Below are 23,515 nucleotides of genomic sequence, written 5' to 3'. Positions count from 1 at the left end.
ATATTAGTAGATTGATGCCAGGTCAAAGAGATTGTGTAACTGTACGCGATAAGAATAACGGAAAGTCTAAAGAACAAAAACGTTTAATCTTATTTAATTCGAAAGAAGCCTATGAAAAATTCAAGCAAATTCATCCAAACTTAGCCATAGGATTCTCGTCGTTTGCTTCACTTCGACCGAAGAACTGTGTTTTGGCTGGGGCTAGTGGTACACATTCAGTATGTGTTTGTTTGATCCATCAAAATATGAAGTTAATGTTAATGGCGTGTAAAACTAAACTTACCTATAAAGAATTACTGAAAAAGATAGTTTGTAATGATAGCAGTGAACAATGTATGTTATATAGCTGTAAAGAATGTCCAGGCACTGATGTTATTGATTCAGATATATGCAATGAATGTGAATTGTCATCTGAAATTAATTTTAAGGAATGGGTTTCTACTGATCGCTGCAATTTATTAACTGTAGTTAAGAATGTCGATGAATTTAGAGATGATTTGAAAATACAAATGACAACTTTAAAACCTCATCATTTTATTTCAAAAAAACAATCCGAGTATTTGAGATACCTGAAAGAAAATTTAAAAGACAATTCAGAGTGTATAGCATTAGTTGATTTCTCAGAAAATTATGCATTCATGGTACAAGATGAAGTACAATCGTTTCATTGGACAAATAATCAAGCTACTCTACATCCCTTTGTAATTTATTTTAAAGAAGACGGTTTACTTAAGACAAAAACTTTATGTGTGATTAGTGATTATCTTACTCACAATACAGTATCGTTTTTTGCATTTCAAAAAATTTTTCTCGATTACATTAAAAACAGTTATCCGGAGTTTAAAAAAATTTATTACTTCAGTGATGAAGCAGCCGCTCAATACAAAAATAAAAAAAATTTCATAAATATATGTCGTCATGAAGCGGATTTTGGATTAAAAGCAGAGTGGCATTTCTTTGCCACTTCTCATGGTAAAAGTCCATGCGATGGAGCAGGTGGTACGATCGAAAGGACCGTAAGAAGAGCAAGCTTGCAAAGATCTACCGATGACCATATTTTAACTCCAATCGCAATGCACGACTTTTGTTCTAATCAAATTTCTGGTATAAAATTTTTTTTTGTATCAAGCCAGGATGTAGAAGCTGCTGAGACATTTTTATCTGAAAGATTTATAAATATAAATACAATAAAAAATATGAGATCATATCATAGCTTTATACCAATTTCTCAAAATCAATTACAAGCGCGGAAGTATTCAGCTTCCGATAATTTTGATATTGTTAATATTGTAAAACCAAACCGTAAACGGTTGAATAAAAAATAATGTTCTAGTTGAAAAATTGTTCACAGTTACTGTCATTTTCGATAATAATTACTTCTAAAGACAATTTTACACCCCAAATATCCATAACTTTATTGAGACTAGAAAAATTTTAGATATTTATAGTTGTTTCTGATGGTAAGTAATTTTAATCCATTTGTAAAACGTCCAGATTTTTGCTGTAAAAACGGCTCGCATATGCACTAAAAATGAAAATAACAAAACAAGTGATGTAGTCCTTTAAAGTTGAAGGTAAGAACAATAGATTATGTGAGTATCAGATTTTTATCGCGCAGTCAACAAGCTCGTTTCATAACCTGAAAATTGCAATGTTTTTTAATTTCAAAACATCGAGTAAAGTTTTCGTCTATGAAGAATGGGCAGCTCAAGTCCACTTGTGGCTGAATTATGTCAATGATATATATACTTAATTCCCGCGGAGCACGAGTTTTTAATTCTCAACAGTTAAGACGCTAGAGTTGATTGAAATTCACGAAAAATGACTAAAAAACACTCATTTTCAGCACGCTGCTTATATTTAAAGGACTCGTCCGAGCCAATTATCTTCATTTACCCTTAACCTACTATCTTTCCCACTGTAAATTCCATCTTGATCATGCAGATAGCTTCAAACAGAAAAATTTCACAGTAAAAGTTAATAAGCCTTAAAAATATCGATTTTTAAAAGTCTTTATTTAAATAGGCGAAAACAAGCGCTTGTAAAAATCAAACTTGTGTAAATTTTGTTCTTTGGGACCCTAGAGAAGAGTTTCTCAAAGTTACACCAAAATCTAAAATTAGTCGACTTTGCTGATTAGACAATTTTAGATGGAATGACTCTTTTATAAAAATTAATTACTAAACAATCAATTATTTATATTGAGCAAAATGACAAATTTTTAAATTCTGAAAAAGTTTTACACAAACCTACAAACTTTTTATTGGATTATTGGAAACTAATATTAGTAAGTATAGAATTAACTTAATATTTAGACGATTTTTTTTTATCTTGAAGAGGCCTAGACTGATTACTCGATGGAATCAAAGTTAAATATTTTAGAACAATTCCAAAGAATTTGAGTAGTTATTAAATACGAAATTGAATGAAATACGTTGTTACGCTTATTATATAACGAGTCTAACATATATTGATATATAACTGTAAGTATTATAAAATAATTAAGTAGATTAGTTGGGTCATACAATCATTTTATTATGAAAAAGTATATTTTAAAATATTTTTATTTTAAAAAAATTGTTCAATAGTTACAATAAAATACAATTTAATATATATTTAATACTCAAGTTAAAAACTTGATGGTGAACATTTTTTGATACTTTCTTAAAAATAGTTAATCATACTTTACAATGATACTATATTCTATACTCATTTATAAGTCTGCTAATTATTTTCAATATTAATCTTAATGTCAAAAAATTTTCAATTGTATTGATAATACTGTCTCAAACAATTTATTACTAATTATTTATTTAATTTTGATCAAAGACTCTCGCAAGGACATCTATAACTATTAACGTTACCCAGTAAAAGTAAACAATCTTTGAGAGAATCAGGGACAAGACCAGGATGTATAATACCTTGAAAAAATAGACCAAGCTGGGAATCGAACCCAGATGACCTTATGTGACATCAGATGTATTACCAATTATATTACCGGGTTTCTGACTCTGAATTCTGTTATAACTTGTAATTTAAATGACTATTTATACCTACTTCAGATGTAATTGTAGATTTTTACGTTCTCGCCTCATTCTTAACGCCGTTATTTGACAACTTTATTCATTTATTTGATTTGTTACATGTAAACTCTTTGATTAGCCCTCATGTTTAAAGAAATTGCCAATTTTCTTAGCAATTGTCAATCTCATGCAAATCACAGAAGAAACTTTTTGTAGTATAAATAGTTATAAATTTTTTTCGTTTAATGACTTGTCTAAAATTTCCAATTTTTGCAACATTTAATAATTAAGTTTGTAAAGATCTGTGTTATTGATTATATGTAAGAAATTGTTATATAACTCTTAATCAAGCTGCCGTCAATCTGTTTCCCAACAATTCGGAAGCTCAAAAACAAATATTCCCATGTCTGTGGATACTTTTGTTGCAGGTCTTACAAATTTTAAGTCGCTTATGAAGATTATGTCATCAGTAATTTCTATTTCTTTAATGTAATCAGTGTCAAAGGCACTTCTTTTGATTTTATATAGTTTTAGAAAAAAACCTTGAACATTACTGTTATCTTGATTTTCAAAATCAATGATAGACAATATTTCTCCAAATTTATTCTTGTAAGAGATTATAGGATTACAGAATTTGTTATCATTATCATTTTTGCTATGATAATCAATCCCATTTATTTTAATTTTAGTGTAAGAAGACGCAGAGTTTATAGGGACATAACCTGTCTGTAGCAATACATTGAGTTCAAATTCTCGAAGATTTATAACTTCAGGGCTGCTCATAGCTTGAAAATCTTTGTTTATTACTACTTCATCAGTCAAATTAGGAATTTTAAGAGTCTTACAAATAAATTTTCTTGTTTCAGCCGTAACTGAACCACTGTAAATCGCTGATTCTACAAATTTGGTCATTAAAAATCTCATGACAATTTGATCAGCTCTTCCGTGGAGGCTCGTAACTTTATCCATAACTTTTTTATTCCAGAATTCAAACACGGCAGCAGAATGAACCCACATCGGACCAAAATTTTCAATTGATTTTATTAGATGAGGTAACAAATGAATATTAAAACTCATATTTTCGAGTCCAAATAATTCTTCGAACTGTGAAACATACTCTTCTATGAGATATCTAGCGCGTTCCAAACCAGTACTGGTTACACAATCACTATTCAAAATATGAACAGCTTGAGACAAAAGAGCCAAATGTTTGATATACTTTACGGGTAATATACCATTCAAACATGGTGCCGCATAACCTAACCAATTACGAAGTTCAGACCCTTTCCAATTATTAAATGTATCTAATCCTCGGGGCAGGTGACTACGGCGTGATGGAGGTTTTATGGATAGCAATCGTTCGTCAATTCTTGCTTTACTGGTCGGATCTCCAATATAATATGGTGAATCTGTTGCAGTGAGAAGTAATGTTGCATGCTGTTTCACTGCTCCGAGAAAAACAGCATGCAAGCTGTCGACTACAAGTCCATTACCTAAATCGAATTCAGGCAATCCAGCTAACGATGAAATCCCTTTAATACCATTTGTTGTTGTTTTCGTCTGGAAAGCTGTAAGCATATCTTCTCTTATTTCTTCATCAGTTCGAAGATTTTCGGAACAATGACTTCGCGGATAAATGTGTTTATTTTGGTGATGTTCACCTATTGCATAGCAAAAGGAACAACCGTCGTAACCATTAAACTGCTTCATTCTCATAATTAATGCTCTCGCTGGAGAATCAACAGTGCACGTTGTTACAACAAACTTCGAAGTTACTTCTCTACCTTCTGAAGTTTTCCAAGCAATCCCAGTTGTATATAAGTCACGTAGTTAATCGATTATCGAGCCTAATAAGAGATTCAAAGATGGGTGACATGTATCAACAAAAATTCCAGCCAAAAGCATATGTTTTTTACGAATATGCGGAGGTAATTCATTAAATTGTAAATAAACCGGCCACGCACTTGCTTTAGATGATTTGGACACTTGGCAACCATCTGTATTCATAGTGAAAGAAAAATTGAATGGATTACTCAAGAATTTTCCAGATGAACACAGATTTTGATATTGCTGTCCATCATAAATATCTTCAAATGTCGAAGAATCTCACTTTTCTCTTGTAAATCGATAGCACAATGATTTTTCAATACCAGGTATTTTGAAAAACTCAGTTAATTGGCTTGATAAACTTAGCTGAAGAAAATAATTCAAATTTTCAGGTTTTTCATCTGGACCGCATGATTTACAAGAACATGTTTTGGACAGCATTTTTCCAACTCCAAGATTTTCTTTACAAATACTACAGTACATGTGACGAGTAATCAAACTGTCGTCACGGTTCAATGCTTTCCATAGCGCTTTCTTTGTTGTTGGTAAATTATTATTGTTGTGGGTTAATTTCATCCAGGATAGTATAGATAATGTAGCTTCGTATGAAAAATTGTTGCGTAAAGAAATAGCAATAATAGCCAACAGATGATCGTTTTCATAGAAATTTGGATTGCTTAAGAACGGAAAGTTAAATACCGACTTTTCCACAGAAAAAAAAGCTTGACTTGAACTGTTTCCCTCGTCAGAATCACTGTCACTGCTTTCGTTATTATTCTGATTGTCACTATCAAGTTGCAGGCTACTTTCATGACAGATTTTCAATCCTTTCAGCTTTATTAAATTCTTCTGAACTATCCGAATTGTAATCCTCGATTATTTCATCCGCAATACTTTCTTGGAATTCTTGTGTATTTGAAGAGTGTTTTGGTTCTTCTACATTTTCTTCAGCTTCAAGTTGTAAAGACTGACCAGTGATTCCTCCAAATTGGTCACTAAACAGAGAAATTGATTACTTGCTTACTTATAAAATTACATTTTACTGATATGTTTTCATAAATAAAAACAATTGATTTAATTCTATAAATTAAATATTCAAATACGATCATAAATATAAAAAATTCAGAAATTAGCAAGCGAATGCATTTCAAACTTTAGAATCTACATCATCAATTATTGGTTTTTATGAATATGAATAAGCTACTATGTTACTCAATAAACTTATTGAATTTAAGATAATAACAAAAAGTTTTCTAGGTGAATTTGTGATTTCATGCCTAATCAGTCATTGGTGGAGTGATCCATTTTATTTATATGCCTTAAGCGCGACGCGTTTCAATAAATACTACTCACGCTTAAGAAAGAAAAATCGGTGATTTGATCTGTTAGATCATATTAAAATTAATGTATAATTAAATGACAAAAAAATGTATACCAAAACAAAGAAAAATATTTGTGTACGAATTTCATACATTTTAATTGTGAGTTATTCATAAGTTCATAAAGAAAATATTGTTATGTAAAGAAATTTTTCTTTACATATTTATTAACTATAAAAATCGAGTATAATATTTATTAATTTAAAAAAAAAAATCGAGTATGATTTTATTTAAATTTTAACGATTGTAAAAGATAATTCGAGTGCGGTCATTAAGTGTCTCGTTCGATTTTTACAAAAGGCCCAGGGAAATTTCCGTAATTAGTCTGGAGCCTAGGTATATTTAAGAGATTAAATAGATGAATGGGAGTTTTGTTATACGTAAGCTAACTCACTTAAACTCAAAATAAGAAATACTTAAAGATAAAGAACATTAGATAAAAAGATTTATTTTAAACCAAAAGATTTTAGAATAATTTAATTACAAAATTTTAGTGTTGAGACAAATATCGAAATAAATTTTAATAATGCAATTTCCAAAATAATTTTTAGTCAACAAAAATTAAATATGAAATGAGAAACAAATAAAAAAAATAGAACTTGAAAGTTAAATAATTTAAAATAAACAAATTTTAAACAATTGAATTCTAAAATAATACAACAAATTTATAAAACGATAAAACAGAAATATTTCTACAAATAAATAATTAAATTCAAAGAAACGTAAGAAATGTTAGATTCGAGTACATATTTATTCATATGATTTTAATAAATAAATTAATGTAGACAGTACAAATGTATGTCTTTGTCTATGCGTAAATGCGCTTACGTATACACAAACACATAGATGAATAATAGAACATAAGAGTAAGTGAGAAAGCATGTTGCACTCTGATCCAAGTACAGGGACTCATGCAACATTTTTAGACAAATTTAAGAGAGAGGGTAAGGGCCCAAGAAAATAGACACATAATTGGACATTTGTTTCCCCCAATGAGTGGAAATTAGTAACGCCCTAAAATTCGACACCTTGCAATTGTCACCAAAAAATCTCTCTCGTTGTCCTGACGTCCTAGTGTTAACATCGTACATAGTTTAAATAAGTCGCAATAGACCACGTGTAAATTTATTGTATAGAAAGTAAAATATTTGTAAAGGTAAAGTAAAATCGTAAAGTAAAACCAACCAAAACAAATTTAATCAACAAGGTTCATCAAATTTCTTATCAGGTATATTTTAAATTATTAATATTTGTGAATTTAGTAATTTTGTAAAATCGTTATATGAAAGAAAAGTTAACTTCAATCACTGTGTAATAATTGTAATAATTGTAAATTCAACTAATGATATTATTTTCAGACTTAGACAATATATGTATTAAAATTATTCAGCTACATCAATTCATTCAAACAAACCTATCATTCTCAATAAATTAAACTCGGAAGTTCCCGGTCTATTAGCCTAACACGCTAGGACCAAATACTTAAACACATTAAATATTTAAAATGTAAAATTAATTAATTATCCTAAATTAAATATTTTTTACATAACAATATATTTTTAGAAATTGAAAAAAATCATGTTAACGGCCTGCTGAGATAATAAAAAATTTCAGAACGTTCATTTGTTCGAAAGATAACGTTGTTAAATAATTTCAAAACAAAGACTGTCCAATTTTTTTTTAATTTGCAATTTTTTAATTGGGAAGTTAAAAAGTGATTTTTAAAAATAATTTATAAATTTCCGGTCGAAAAGGTTTATCGTAAAAGGTAGATTGTTCAATAGTTTTTGCAGTTGGAAAATTTCAAAAAAGTATTTTCTTAATTGTTATTCAAGCTTTTGAGCTGAAATAGCTCAAAGACGTCATTATCCTTAAAATTTGTAGCTCTTTTCGTTTGAATGTAGCAAGAAGTTGCAGGGATGTCCTATAGGTTCAAATATTTTACTAATTTTTTTTCGAAATAACGTTTAAATTATTGTATTATTTTTTTTCATGAATTTCGTTAATTTTTTTTTTCATTAAAAAACTAAAATCGAATATTGTCAACCGGTTGAAAATTAGTTGATTGCTTGGACAAAATTGCAACACTAAAAATTCAGAAAAATGTTTTGTTAAATAACTAACCGATTTTGAAGCTGATAAAGTTCATCAATACTTAGAAGTTATATTGAGTTCGCCATGGAACTGCAGACCATCTTTAGACTTTTTAGACTTTTCATACAGCTATAACTATCATAAAAATTGGCTTAAGAATCTTTGAAAAGCATAATGTTGAGATAGAAAAATCGAAAAAAATTGACTGAACACCCGGGTGAAAAAAAAAAATTATGTATGATAACGCATGGAAAATGACCCTATATTATTATATACTATATGAAGTAGCCTAGCAACATTATGTATAATTGCATGGAACTATATATAATTTCACATAATTATAAATAAATTGTATTAAAATCTATATAATGCATAGAATTATATATAAATTATTATGAACATCTATCATTCATGCAGTTATGTATGAGTCATATATAATTATTCAGAGTAATGGAAATGAAAATTCATTCCGAACTCACTCCCAATATTTTTCAGTGTATGATTTAAAAAATAAAAAATTACCTTCCACGGTCAATTGGATCTGATGTACTTCTTAGCATTGACGATGATGGTACTGATGACGATGTTGATGGTAAAGATGTTCTCTATAATTGAAAATGTTAAATATGTTAACGTATTATCTTTTCAGTTTCCATAAATACTATCTTAGTTGAAAGTAATAATACTTTGAGTTAGTATAGAAAATAAGTGTTAATATAGGTACCAAATTTTGATCAAGTTCTATTCATTTACCAATTAACTCGAAGTAAAAAAATCAGTAAGACGGTTGACCCACCAGGCCATCCCTGCAACTTCCCGCTAATAACTTACAAACAGCGCTACGAATTTAGTTCATTATGATGTTATGAGCTCTTTTAGCTCAATAATATAGTTTTCGTGCTATTTTCGACTCGAAGATTAAAATATTATATATTTTCGAGCTCATCGAGTTTGAAAAACCGCTTTTTTAGAAATTTTCAAAATTCGATATCTTCTGAACCAATTAACCGATTTCCACTAACTAGGTAGCAATCGACGTAGTTTTTTAAGCTTTATCAAGATATAAATGTTAAGAAGACATGAATTTACCCAAGTCCGCTGAGATCTATTTTTTATATATCTAGATTATTATTATTATGGCTAGTGAGTTGGCGTCGGTCTGCGCGCCGCTCGACGGCGCATACGACTCCTCTCCCCTTTACTCTCTATACTTTACTTTATATCTTGTACTCTTGGCGGTACTACGTGCAGCCACGTGCATACATCTTATAATTCTTTACGTTCTTTTACGTTCTTTTTGTATTATTACAATATTGTTAATTATTCAAGATAACATATTATCATTTATTAATCATTTAGAAGATAAATGAAGATTCGTTTAGATTATTTAATATAAAACTGTTGTGTTAAATTAATTCACTTCCTCACAGGTTATTGAGGCCCAGTGCACGCTTACACAGCGTTTGTGATTTTATTTATTAAAAATATAATAAGTTTTGTGGAAGTGACTTATTGTAAGGTAAGAGTATTTATGAACATTACTTTAGAAAATAAAATCTTCAAAAATAAAATAAGAAGATAAGACGAAATTAATAGATGAGTGAGTCACGCATGCACCTAAAAGATAAAACGCAATAAATATGTATTAATAGACGATCAATTTAGACAACTTAGAAAAAATTGACAAATATTTATTTGTTTAATTAAATAAATTTATAGATTTCTGAAAATAATTTTCAGTATATTAGATTGTGACAAAGAGATTAACATTGAGTAGATTATCTTTTGTTTTATGATGAAATAACTGGTGAAGCCGGTAGGCGCGAAAAATTTCAAGATGTCGGACAACGGCGTCATCATAATAACAGTATATAAAAATCACGTGTACTACAACAATATTTTAGATTACGATATTTTAAGATGATTTGAATTAAATTTTAAATTTAATTATGAATCAATAAATTCTGAAATAAAACAAAAATGTATTTGGACATGTCATTAATATTGATCAATATAAAATACATATCAAAATATTTCGGTAACTTGAGATATGCGATGGTTGCGTTCGGCATCAAGTATCTTATAGTTTGTGAGGTTGTTTTGTTTGCATAATGTATCCCAAGTGTGTGCGTGATCAACCGCCTTCAACGTTGTTTCATTGCTGTGCGTGAAATTGTACGTTGAAATAGGTGTGCATACTCGAGGTGGTGCTGTGTAGATGATCAAACTTGCGTTTCAAATTGAAATGAATTGCAGTGCGTTCATTTTAATTTAGAAGCACGAAACAGAATTAATTATGAAGAGTATCTGGTATTAGACGAATAGAATTTTAGAATATTAATAATAAGAGATAGATGAAAAATTATTAATTAGATGATAAATTATTAATTAAATGTATAATTAATTAAATTTAAATTCTGTTTCATAAAATCCGAAATAGATGTCAGAGTCGGAAGAAAAGGCTCAACTGGTCGACTATGACAGCGACGGAAGTTTTGAGAAAACATCATCTGATCTAGAGAATGTTGGATAAAATCCAATCTTAAAAATCAAAATTGAGAAAAATATGGATACCCTTCATAGTCTGTCACAATTCCGCAAGGGATTAATTCATACAACAGATAATGACAATGCAGGACCATCAAAAACAACTGATGAGAATAAAGATGAACAAGAGTTACAGGTTAAGATGAATAATTTCTCAACACCTGTCAAATCAGACCAGTCGACAAGTAAGTATTGACTATAGAATAATTTAGAAGCTGTAAACTAAACTAGAAGATACACTCTAAGAAGTATAAAAGTGTTTAAGAATAGTTAGATGAGGCCTATTTAGATATTAAGATGCTTAGATGTTAACAAAATTCCAGATACTAATTAAGATTATATGTTTACAGATATAGAAGACGATAATAATAAAAATAAGAATGAAAATACCAAAGCCAAGATTGTCAGTTGTGAGAAAATGGTAATGGTTGGTAGCAAAGAATTTAAAGATATGAAGATGCTGATGGTCGAGTCCAACAAACAGACTCGCGAGATGTCAGCAACACTCGGTAGAGCTGCGAAACGATTAGAAGAAGTCACTCACGAACTAGTTAAAGCTCTTAAAATGACGGTAGATGGGCGTAGAGCAGAGCTAGATCGGGAGAAGGCTAAAATAGAAGCAACTAAGGTAAAAGATTCACATATAGTTCCTAATATCCCAGATAGAACACAATTAGAAGCTAAAAATGGGAATAACAATATTACTAGAGAATTGAACTTGGTTAAAAATGCATTACTGTTAAATCAAAATAAGATTAATATTAGAAGAGAGTATAAGTTAACCCAAAAATCAAATTATAATATTTGGTTTGATTACTTAAAATCAGAACTAACTAGTTGTGATTTATTAGATGTAATAGACGAAAATAATAGTAATGAAAATAATTTACCAAATTCAATAATCCATAAAAGAAAATGTCTGGTTAGAGATATTATCATTAATCATTTAGATGAAGATTATCACAAGAAAATTCTTGACATTTCTGAACCTGTAGAAGTCTTAAAGAGAATCAAAGCTTGTAGAAAAGAACAGATAAATCTTACTTCAAGCTCTGTTAGGAAAAGATTGTATTCAATTAAGATGAAAAAGAATGAAAAGGTCAATGATTTCTGTGAAAGATTTGACCAAATCATTAGAGAATATGAATCGTGTGGAGATGGGGAACAACTAACTGAGCAAGAAATTAGATCTGCGTTCTATCAAACTATAACCCCAATAAACCCTCAATTAATGTCCGCAGATTTCATTAAAAGGTCTCATTCAAAAGAGATGACAATAAATGAAATGAAATATTTTATTCTACAGCTAGAAGCCGAGAAAAAGACCAACGACGGAGAAGAGACAATTAAGGCTCAGACTGCAAAGTTTGACGGCAAGAAGAACTGCCATAGATGTGCCAAACCTGGACATAGAATTGAAAATTGTCCCCTGTCAAAAGATTTGTGGTTCTGCTACTACTGTCAGGAGATAAGATCTCATAAGGGTTCAGAGTGCAAGGATGGCAGGATCAAAAGTAAGATTATAAATAATAATAATAATAATAATAATAATAATAATAATAATAATATCAAACTTAGAGGTAAACTAGACAGACAGGGAACTAATAGAGTTAGACATAATGTGAATTCTAAACCATATAAGAATGATAGACGTGATAGAAACTATAATAAGAATAATCAGTACTTAGCACAAAATGCCTTCAAACGGGATGGTATTAGTGCAAAAAGAATGACTGATGAAAAACAAGGTAAGAAACAATTAAATGAAGATTTAATAGATGACATTAAATTTATTGCTGATTCAGGAGCAACAGATCATATAGTAAAGAACTGCTTAATATTAAGTAACTTTGAAAGATGTGAAAATAAAGTAATTAAGAGTGCCACCAAGAATAAATCTGCTGACATTTTAATAGATGTAAAAGGTGATCTTTTGCTCTATACGAATCAAGATAACAAGATAATTAAATTATCAAATGTTATTAGTGCTAAATAAGATGTATCAGATAATTTATTATCATTAAAAAAATTAGTAGATAAAGGATTTAAGATTTATTTAGATGATAAGATTTTGCGAGTATTCAGTGAAAATTTAGAAGAAGTAATACTAGAAGGAACATATGAAAAACCCAACTGGATCTTGAACTTCAAAGTCAAGAATTACATCGGCGATGAAGATAAATTAGACTGGGGATATAACGCTTATCGTTGTAAAGCTGTAATGATCCAAGACGATAACACAAATGGACTAGAAATAGATTTGCAAAGAAAGGAGAGAGAATCAGAAAATGAAGAGTTAAAGGATTCTTCAATTAGGAGGGAGGAAGAAGATTAACGTCTCCAGAAATGAAACAACACACTGAAAACTCAAAGAATGACATATTTAATTGGGACTCTAGTTTAATAACTAGAAATACAATTAAGGTAGATGATATTGAGAATATTAAGAATTTAGAAGAGCTATTTACATCAAATCCATTAGAGCAAGGAACAACAGATTCAAGTAAGATAAATGAAGCTATGTTATGGCATGTAAGACTTGGTCATGCTTCATTGAACTATCTCAAGAAATTGCAGAAAGTATATAATAAATTAGAGAAAGTTAAATTCGATGATTCAATTTTAGACTGTGAAATATGTATTATGTCAAAGATGCAAAAATTACCGTTTAAAGAAACTAGACAAAGAGCATCAAGACCACTACAAATAATACATACGGACACGATGGGTCCGATAAAACCAACTTCACACCCAGGACACAAAAGATTTATTAATGTGTACATAGATGATTATTCTAGATTAGCTAGAGCATATGCAGTAAAGAATAAAGATGAATCAGGAGAAACATTAGAAAAGTTTCTCATATCTACAAGAAATCTACTTGGTAAAGATGAGAAAGTATGCTACGTTAGATCGAATCAAGGAACAGAGTTTACTGGTGGAAAATTTTTAGATGTCTTAAGAAAAGAAAAGATAGAATTAGAATTAACTCCGCCCTATACTCCTGAACACAATGGAGTATCTGAACGATTCAACGCTACGTTACAAAGAAAAGTCAGAACCTACATGCTAGATTCTGGTTTACCTAAGAGTATGTGGGAGTTAGCAGTAGATGCAGCAGTGCACTCATACAATCGAACACCACATAAATCCATAGATTACAACGTACCACTGATGAAGTTTAACAAGAATGAAAATTGTCACTTTGACAAAATTAAAAGATTTGGATGTATTGGATATATTAGAATTCCAAAACCAGAGCACAAGTTCAGCGAGAGAGCAATCAAAGCAGTCATGGTGGGATATAAACCCACAGGATACTTGCTATGGCACCCAAATACAGGAAAATTTCTAGAATCACGACATGTTAGATTCAATGAAAAATTAGTGTACAAAGATGTATATAAGAATAAACAAATAGAAGAAACTGAAGATGAAATTAGTTGGAAGTCAAACGAAAATGTACCAAATAGTCTAGAAGACAAAATCAACGAAGAAAAGGAGAAACCGGAACAAAGAAAAAGAGGAAGACCCCGCAAAAATCCATTAGGTGTTAAAAACTTAAATGAAAAGAAGAATTCATCAGAAGAAATTAGACCATGGACTAGAGGTGAGATGAAAAGAAAATTAGAATCTGAAAGGATAAAGATAGAAAATTAATTGAAGACATAAGCTTTGCAAGAAGCGTAAATGTGTCTGAAGATCAATCGAAGAAGGATGAACAAGAATTGGTAAGTTGTTTAATTACTTCTTTAAACAAAGAACCTATCAATTATGATGAGGCAAGCAACTCAAATGAAAGATGTCAATGGATGAGAGCTATCAAGGATGAACTGGATTCTATAACTAAAAATGACGTCTGGGAATTCGTAGATTTGGAAGAAGCAAGTAAAACTGAAGGAAAATTAAACATCATTGATTCAAGATGGGTATTTAAAAAGAAAGTAGAAGCAAATAAAGATGTACTTTATAAAGCACGACTAGTATGTCGAGGTTTTAAAGACAAGAATGATTATGATTTAAAAGATACATACTCGCCAGTATCTAGATTATCACTCATACGAGCATTACTTTCAATAGTAAATAAATATGATCTAGAAATCTGTCAATATGATGTAAAAACGGCATTCCTTTATGGAAATTTAGATGAAGATATTTATATGAAGATACCAGAAGGTCTAGATGTAGATGAAAAGACAAAACAAACAAAGATACTTAAATTAAAGAAATCTTTGTATGGATTAAAAGTAAGTCCAAAGAAGTGGAACACTAGATTTAATCAAGTGGTAAAAGAAATTGGTCTCGAAAACGATTTACATGAACCATGTTTGTATACTTGGAGGAAAAATGGAATCGTAGTTGTGTTGCTAATTTATGTAGATGACATTTTAGCCGCTAGCAATGATAAAACAAAATTAGATGAAGTTGGGAATCACTTATGCAAGAATTTCGAGATGAAAGTTCTTGGTGAACCCAGGAAATTTCTTGGAATTGAAATAGAGAGAAATAGACAAGAAAAATACATTGTATTGAAGCAAAGTAATTATATTGAAAGCGTTTTAGATAGATTCAAGATGACAGATTGTAATCCTCAAAACACCCCAATGGTTACTAGACAAACTGAAAATAGATGCAAAAGAAGAAAACTAGAAGAATCAGAATCGTCCAAATGTGAACAATCATCAGCAACTAGAAAAGCTCCATACAGAGAGGCAATTGGAAGTCTCATGTACTTAGCAAATGAAACTAGACTAGATATTGCGTTTGCTGTACATTACTTAGCTAGAAAACAATAGATGCCAACGAAGACGACTGGAAAGATGTAAAAAGAATTCTGAGATACTTAAAGGGCACTGTAGATTTAAGCCTGAAATACACAGGTAACTCAGATGAACTAGAAGCTTTTTTCAGATGCTAGTTTTAGAAACAATAATGACTCAAATTCATCAGGTGGATACATTATTAGACTGTTTGGTGACATAATAGCATGGAGAAGTCACAAACAAAACTATGTTACACTTTCGACTTGTCAAGCTGAGTATTTGGCAATGAGTGATGCCTGTCAAGAGATAATATCTCTGGATAAAGCGATTAGATTTATTATTGGAAAAACACTATTTCCTACGACTATTTGGTGTGATAACAAATCGGCAAATGATTGTACTAAGAAAGATGGCAGTCATAAGCTTAAGATGTTTGATAATAGTGTAAATGAAATTAAATTAGAATTACTAGAAAGAGAGAAAACAGGTAATAGAAATCACATGGCAAAAACCCATGGTGATTTCATTAAACAATGCGTTAATGAAAATAGAATAAGAGTTTGTTGGATATCTACGAAAGAGAACCTAGCAGATATACTCACAAAACCATTACCTGCAGAACTATTTAGATACTTAAGAGATAAATTTTTGGACTAAAATAATTAGAAGTTCATTAAATTGTTAGAATTAATTATAATTATATTTTCACTATGTTACAGAAAACTCTGTTGATCGCAAGAAGTAGCGCAGTGGAAGCTGGAGTGGGAAATGGAGGGAGTGTTAAGAAGACACGAATTTACCCAAGTCCGCTGAGATCTATTTTTTATATATCTAGATTATTATTATTATGGCTAGTGAGTTGGCGTCGGTCTGCGCGCCGCTCGACGGTGCATACGACTCCTCTCCCCTTTACTCTCTATACTTTACTTTATATCTTGTACTCTTGGCGGTACTACGTGCAGCCACGTGCATACAACTTATAATTATTCTTTTACGTTCTTTTTGTATTATTACAATATTGTTAATTATTCAAGATAACATATTATCATTTATTAATCATTTAGAAGATAAATAAAGATTCGTTTAGATTATTTAATATAAAATTGTTGTGTTAAATTAATTCACTTCCTCACAATAAAAAATTCTCGAACAATTTGCTAGAAATTGGGAAGTAATCTAAAAAAAACACTTTTCTCAAAACTTTTCGACAACGATATCTCATGAACAAATCAATCGATTTTGGCGTGTTTGGTAGTGATCGGTTTTTCGAGGTTAAGAGCTGATTAGTTTTTGGAATCGATCAGTAAAGTAATTTATAATGTATTCAAAAAAAGCAATTATTATTTTTGAGATTTTCGCATTCAAAAGTTAAAAGAGGTTTACACACAAACACACACACACACGCGCGCGCGCGCGCATGCGTGCGGGCATCGTCGCTGGAACAGTCAAAAAGCTTTCTGGGCCTAGAAACGTAAAAATGTTTTTGATATTATCAACATAGTTTGAGAAATTAGATGAATTGATTGAATTTCATTTGATTCTTTTAAAATGAAATAGCTCATTGAAGATAAAACTCATGAAAATTTCAATAAAATATGTAAATCTGAACGAGATTTTTCTTATTAATCCTCAAAGTAATATAAGATAAGAATATTTTCAACAAAAAATAAAGCGAACTTCGACAAATTCCAATGAAACTAAAATGGAACTCTCTTGTAAATATTCTCTTCACAATAGAAAACGAAATTTTTTTAACTGGTTGATGAATTACAATGTTCCGAAGTAACAAACACAGAAAACAACATAACATAAAAAAACTAGATATAATAGAAAAACAACATTAAGTTTACACAATAGTTTTATAAGTACTTTTCTATCACGAGCAAAGTAAGAAGGGAGAATAAGGAAGCTAACTTTATTGCTTAAAATTACTAGTTAACATTTAAATTATTACTGATGAATCAATAATAAGTATTGAATTTGAAGCAAAAAAATCCATTCACAAATCAGAATTCCAATAGAAACAAAAAACTTATTGTGGAAAGTCGAATTAGTCTTATAGGTAAAGTAAATACTTTTGCTTGTTAACAACTATTAAGGAAATAAGTTATTAGTATTTATAGTCTAATTAAACTATAACAAATATAATAAAATACTTTATTTTTGATAGACTTACTTCTTCTAGATAACCTTGAGGTAGGAAACGAAATAACGTATCTTTGGGATATAATTTTTGGTAAATTTTCAATTTCCTTTTATTTCTTTTGATGATAGCAGTTCGAGTTTTCCTTTGATTTTCACTCATGATGGTGAAGTATAGATTTCTGAAATAGATAAAAATTATATTAAAAGTACAATAAGTTACAATAAAGCTTCCGATGATCTTTATTTTAACATAACAAAAAAATTAATTTTACTCATTAATTAATCTCTCTGAGCTCTACCACACAAATATTTTTTTGTAATCAGATAAAATTACTTGGGAAAAAATGTGATGTAAAGAAGTTTAAACAAAGCTTGAATTTTTTGTCAATTCGTAACGTACATTTATGACAATTTTAGTTGTTTTATACACTAAAATACCTTCTACATATTTAAATTCACCATTTTGTTTCGTCAAATATTTCAAACGTAAATATTGACAAATTAGAAAACTAGTAAATGATGATGATTTTGAAATGACAGTCAATCTCGCAGCATCGATTCTTGAATCGACAAGAAAAAAAGTAAATAATTAATTACTCAAAAAATAAATCCATTTATTTTACAACTACGAAAACAAATTAAAATTGAAATCGAAAATGTAGCTTTATATTATAAGTCGATAAATTTTAATTACTCACAAAATTTTTTAAATATATTTTATTAATTTATTTCATACACACACCGGACTTGATTGTAAATACTTGTTTTTCAGTGTGAGTGTGAATATATTTTTTGATTTAATTTTTCCATTGTTTACTTATTTATTTATAATTGAAAAATTGTTTAGTATTTACACATATAATCATTTAAAGAAGTATAGATAATAACTGATAATAACTTACTTTTACATCCAATCACCAAAAAATATATTGTATTTAGTCACTACAGCACGTGCTTCACACTGTTATGTAGCTGTAAAATTACGATTATACTTTCTGTAGTATTATCTATAACAGAAATACTTTTAAATACGACTTTTGATATGCGTTTTTGTTTGTGGCGTTCTCTGTTATTGTTCTTGTTTTAACTTTATACTACATAGTACTTTATAAATCCACTCATACCATGTAACTGAAAAAAAATAGGTTATTTAGGAGGTGTCCAAAACCGCGGAAAATGCGTTCGATAGACATTCAGTCTGTTTCGACAAATATGGCAGTCACACGTGTATTTACGCGCGCAAGTTTCAACAAATCTGCGCAAGCGTACAGGGAATGTTGTCGACTTTTTAAGTCACAATCACCATTTGACTATAGCATAAAGTTCCAGTAACACTGAAAACTTTTGCTATTTATAAATAATTATTAGTAATAAGTATTATTAGTAATAATTATTATTACATTTCATTGCTTTTTTCGCTGTGAAATTGAAAAAAATTATTTCTTATTCAGCAGGTCATTTCTGCAACTTTTCGTTAATAACTAACAAAATGCGCTACGAATTCTATTCATTACGGTGTTTTGATATCTTCGAGCTCAAAAATGTAGATTGAATGCTATTTTGGAGTCAAAGATTCAACCCTTACGCGCTTTTAAGGTCTTCGAGCTCTAAAACTCGGTAGATTATTGATAAAACGCTTTTTTTTTAATTTTCAAAAGTTATTTGTTATTTATTATTAACGTTTTTTTATAATATTCAATCGATTTTCATAATACCTAACTAATTAACCAGCATTGATATTAAATGATAAAAAAAATCATTCATAAATAGAAATTTTTTATGTGGCCTGACGTAGCGTGCTAAACAATTGTAAACATAATTTCTATATCATTGTTTTAATAATAAAAAATATATTTCTGTTTCTGTATATTTTAAACGGAATAGAAAACGGTAATTGTTTAGTTTTGTAGTCGCTCTTTTGCTTATAAAATCAATATGATAAAATTTTACCAATTAATGATTTATACTTTTTAAAAATTTATAAGTGTATAAGTTTATTAAAAAGTAGAATAATTAAAAAAATATTAATTCTTTGATTAAAAAAAAAATTTATTTTATTTAATAAAACTCGACATTAAAAAAAAAAAATTTTTTTTTAATAGAAACTTTGGACTAATTTTATAGTTTGTATCATAATTCCACTATAAAATATATTGATTAAAAAAGAAAAATCAGAAAAACAGTTGACTCTGAAGGCTATCCCTGCAACTTTCCGCTAATTCCATACCTAGGCGCTTAAAATTGCATTTACAATGTTTTTGAGCTCTTCGAGCTCAAAAGCCTGATAGAAGTTTCATAGAACACTATTTTTTGAATTTTCAAACCACAATAACTTTTGAGTAAATTAACCAATTTTCACGTGGTTGGCGGCATACAACAGTTTTTTCAGCCTCATAAAAAATCTTAAAGTTTGAATTGATTGAACGAGGAATTCTGGAGTTATTCCGAAAAAACATATATATCACTTCTTTCGATAGTATTAGGCCTATCAGTGAATATTCTTACAAAGTAAATACATCAAATTTTCAAAGCATGTACCCTTTATCAAGTCATATCAGATTAGATCAAATCATATCAGAACCTATCAAAACATCATACGGGCATATCAAATTATACCAAGCCTGATATAGTCATGTAAGACCTGATATGGCCAATTTCCATATCAGGCCGTATCAGCTCATATCAGGAGATATTAAAAATTATATATGGTATCAGACCATATGAAGCCTGATATAATTATATCAAAAAATTTGATACAGCCATATGCAGACATATCAGGTTGGACCAGAACATTTTTTCACGGGTTTCATGTCGATCTCAAAGTGAGATACATACTATTATATGGCTCACATATGAAATCCCGTAAAGTTTTCGCATAAAATGATTCGAAATTCATAAGCAAATTGTAAAGTTATCATAAACAAAGTAATTACAGCGTGTACATAGTGTAAACACCACTGATAATCACCATATATACATTGTGTATACACCATCGATACACCGTGTATACACCACCAACACACACACACAATGTATACACTGTGTGGGTATCATATTTTTACCACTAACAACCACCGTCGAAGCATTGTGTATCTAACAAGTATACACCGTGTACCAATAGCACAAATACATAGAGTATACATCGTATATACACCGAAGACTCAAGGTCTTAAGATAATGTATGAGCACTCTGTATACACAGTATACATACAAATACAGCAGGTTCAGAGCCGCCAGGATAAACTATATTCTTAGACAGTTCAAGTAAACTTTTTTCTCGGTCAACTGGATAAGTAATCCAAAATTGTAACTATTTTTTAATTGGGCTATATTAATTTTATCATTATATTTTTTCGATTCGCGTTTTAATCAATTGCAAACCGTTAATGATTTTTACTTAAGAGCGATTGAAATCCACTCCCAACGATCGATTTTAAAATCTACCTAGTCAAAATTAATAAATATTATTAAAAAAATATAGATTTGAATCTATATAGATCTATAAAATTTATTTTTATTATCATTACTTGTATAATCATCGTTAACCATACTTTAAATAAAATAAAAAAATTAAATTACATTCAGCGAAGACTGCGTGTTTACACAGAGTAAGTCAAGTGTTGAAAAATCAGTGTAAGTAGCGTGTATACTACGATTAAAATTTTCACAAATACACCGAGTTAAGAGATGGTAACTTAAGTGTAAATCAAGTGTTTCTACGCTTACACTAAACTTACACCGTACTACACGGTGTAATTGGATCTGCCAGGGTAATTGTTGTTGATTTTTCTTTTTTTTATATTATTAAATTTTTAAATAATTATTTAAATATTTTCTATTGTTTTAGTTGTTAATTCCCCTTTTTTAGTAATTATTTAAATACTTCCTATTTATATTAATGTTGGTTATTAAATTTGTTGTTAACTTTTATTATTAAATTTTTAGTTCTTTAAAATTATTTTATCTTAAAAGTTTTAAATTTATTTTCTATTAGATTTAATCCTATTTAAACGTTTAAAAATTTCTAAAGTTCTTTTCTAAAATGCTGTCAATACAGAGGGCAATAAAACTCCCATTTACTTGTGTACTTAGGATTTTAATCTTCAAAGAACTTAAGTCTGCCTAATGACGGGAAATTTTTCGGCGAGACCGGACGAGACACTTCATGCGTTTCTCATTATCAGTGTTTGCTGTAAATTTTATTTCTTTTAAAAATATATTTTAAAAGAATAAAATTATATTATTCAGACAAATAAAATAATGTTAAAATAAGACCACGACGTAACAAATAATTTAATGATTTTTTTGGAAGTTTAGAAAATAATTTTTTAAAAGTTTTAAAATTTATTTGTAAGTTTTTAAGAATATTTTTTTTCTCCGTGTACATGTGTACATGTGTGCAGCAGGGTAAGAGTGAGCAGTCCCATACGTATGGGTCTGCGCACTTACTCACTGCGCACACTTACCCCTCATGATTCTATATTTTCTAAGTTTAAAAAAATTTTTTTGTGAAATAATAAATTTTTTTAAATAAATTTTTTTATTATTACTATCCTCAAATTATTATTAGTAGAAATTATTATTAAATTATTAATAAAGTAATGAATGAACTGCATATAAGAAAAATCCAATTTATTTTTTTTTTTAAATTAAAATTTTATTAATAAAATTAAACATTTTTATAAATCAGTTTTATTAATCCAGCTATTATGGGTGGTGTCAAATCCCAACCATTTAACATAATATTTACTTCCTTTCTTTTTTACAATTTTTTAAACTAGGTATACATCAGGATATTTTGTTTTGCTGAGTTCTTCACTGTAAAATGCTCCTTCAATTGGCTGATCCTGGTAATCTACAAGTTTGTACGTTGTTGGATTCGTATTCTGCACCTTGTTTATTGTAAATATTTCAGTTGCCCAGTTTGCTGTGTAACCTTTTTCGAACAAATTTTTATACTTGCTTATTCTTACTTTATCTCCAACTTTAAATTTATTTTTTTTAAGTAATTTTTTTCTCAGCGTAGTAAGAGGTTGGTAAATACTCTTCTTCAAGTCTTGTTCATTATCAACAGTTACATCTGCTGGTTTCATTTTCATTGTTCTATGTTTAGTGTTGTTGTAAGTATTCACTAAATCATCAATCATGTTGATCCACTTATAAGTACCACGAGCAGTGAATTTTCGCCACATATTAGTTTTAAGTGTTCTATTAAATCTTTCACATATGGATGCTTTCAAATTACTAAATGTTGAGTACATATTAATTTTATACATTTTCATAAGATTACGGAATTCTTGATTATAAAATTCTTTGCCTTGATCAACATGCAGATTTTTTGGAATTCTTCCATGTTTTAATATAGAATCCATTGCTCTGGTTACATCATTAGCACTTTTATTTTTTATAGGTACAGCCCAAGCGTACTTGGAAAATATATCAATCACTGTTAGTAAATATTTATAATTATTATTTACTTTTGAATAAGGAATCATTTCAACTAAATCAGCTTGCCAAGTCTCATCAAGTTCTCGAATATCAACATGACGGCGTTGATAATTTTTACGAGCTGGTCTGTGAAGTTCATATGCTATTACCGATTTTTTATCTTCCATTTTTTTTTCCTAATTCTTCTTGTTTCGGTTTCTTTCTTTTTAATTCTTGATTTTCTTTTTTCAACAAATCAAGAGAAGTCCTCAATGATACAACTTCTGAATGTAAATGGGAAATAATTTCT

The 23,515-nt window shown here is 29.4% G+C and overlaps 2 protein-coding genes across 2 annotated transcripts; one reads left to right on the top strand and one right to left on the bottom strand.

The window, feature by feature from the left end:
* Window positions 1-2,836: 2,836 nt before the first annotated feature.
* LOC123272852 lies at window positions 2,837-8,924 on the bottom strand. Its single transcript, XM_044739862.1, has 2 exons — window positions 8,846-8,924; window positions 2,837-5,845 (listed from the first exon to the last, which is right to left on the bottom strand). The coding sequence occupies exon 2, from the start codon at window positions 4,737-4,739 to the stop codon at window positions 3,381-3,383; it is 1,359 nt and encodes a 452-aa protein (XP_044595797.1). The 5' UTR covers window positions 4,740-5,845; window positions 8,846-8,924; the 3' UTR covers window positions 2,837-3,380.
* Window positions 8,925-10,865: 1,941 nt separating this feature from the next.
* LOC123272853 lies at window positions 10,866-16,466 on the top strand. Its single transcript, XM_044739863.1, has 4 exons — window positions 10,866-11,055; window positions 11,221-11,498; window positions 12,177-12,384; window positions 16,353-16,466. Exons 1-4 carry the CDS (start codon window positions 10,890-10,892, stop codon window positions 16,376-16,378), a joined length of 678 nt encoding a protein of 225 aa, XP_044595798.1. The 5' UTR covers window positions 10,866-10,889; the 3' UTR covers window positions 16,379-16,466.
* Window positions 16,467-23,515: the final 7,049 nt, after the last annotated feature.

This window comes from Cotesia glomerata, linkage group LG10 (genome assembly GCF_020080835.1).
Source record: "Cotesia glomerata isolate CgM1 linkage group LG10, MPM_Cglom_v2.3, whole genome shotgun sequence".
In the NCBI taxonomy this organism is placed as follows: domain Eukaryota; kingdom Metazoa; phylum Arthropoda; class Insecta; order Hymenoptera; family Braconidae; genus Cotesia; species Cotesia glomerata.
The sequence above is the reverse complement of the archived record's forward strand: the minus strand, read 5'-3'. Positions and strand labels throughout refer to the sequence as shown.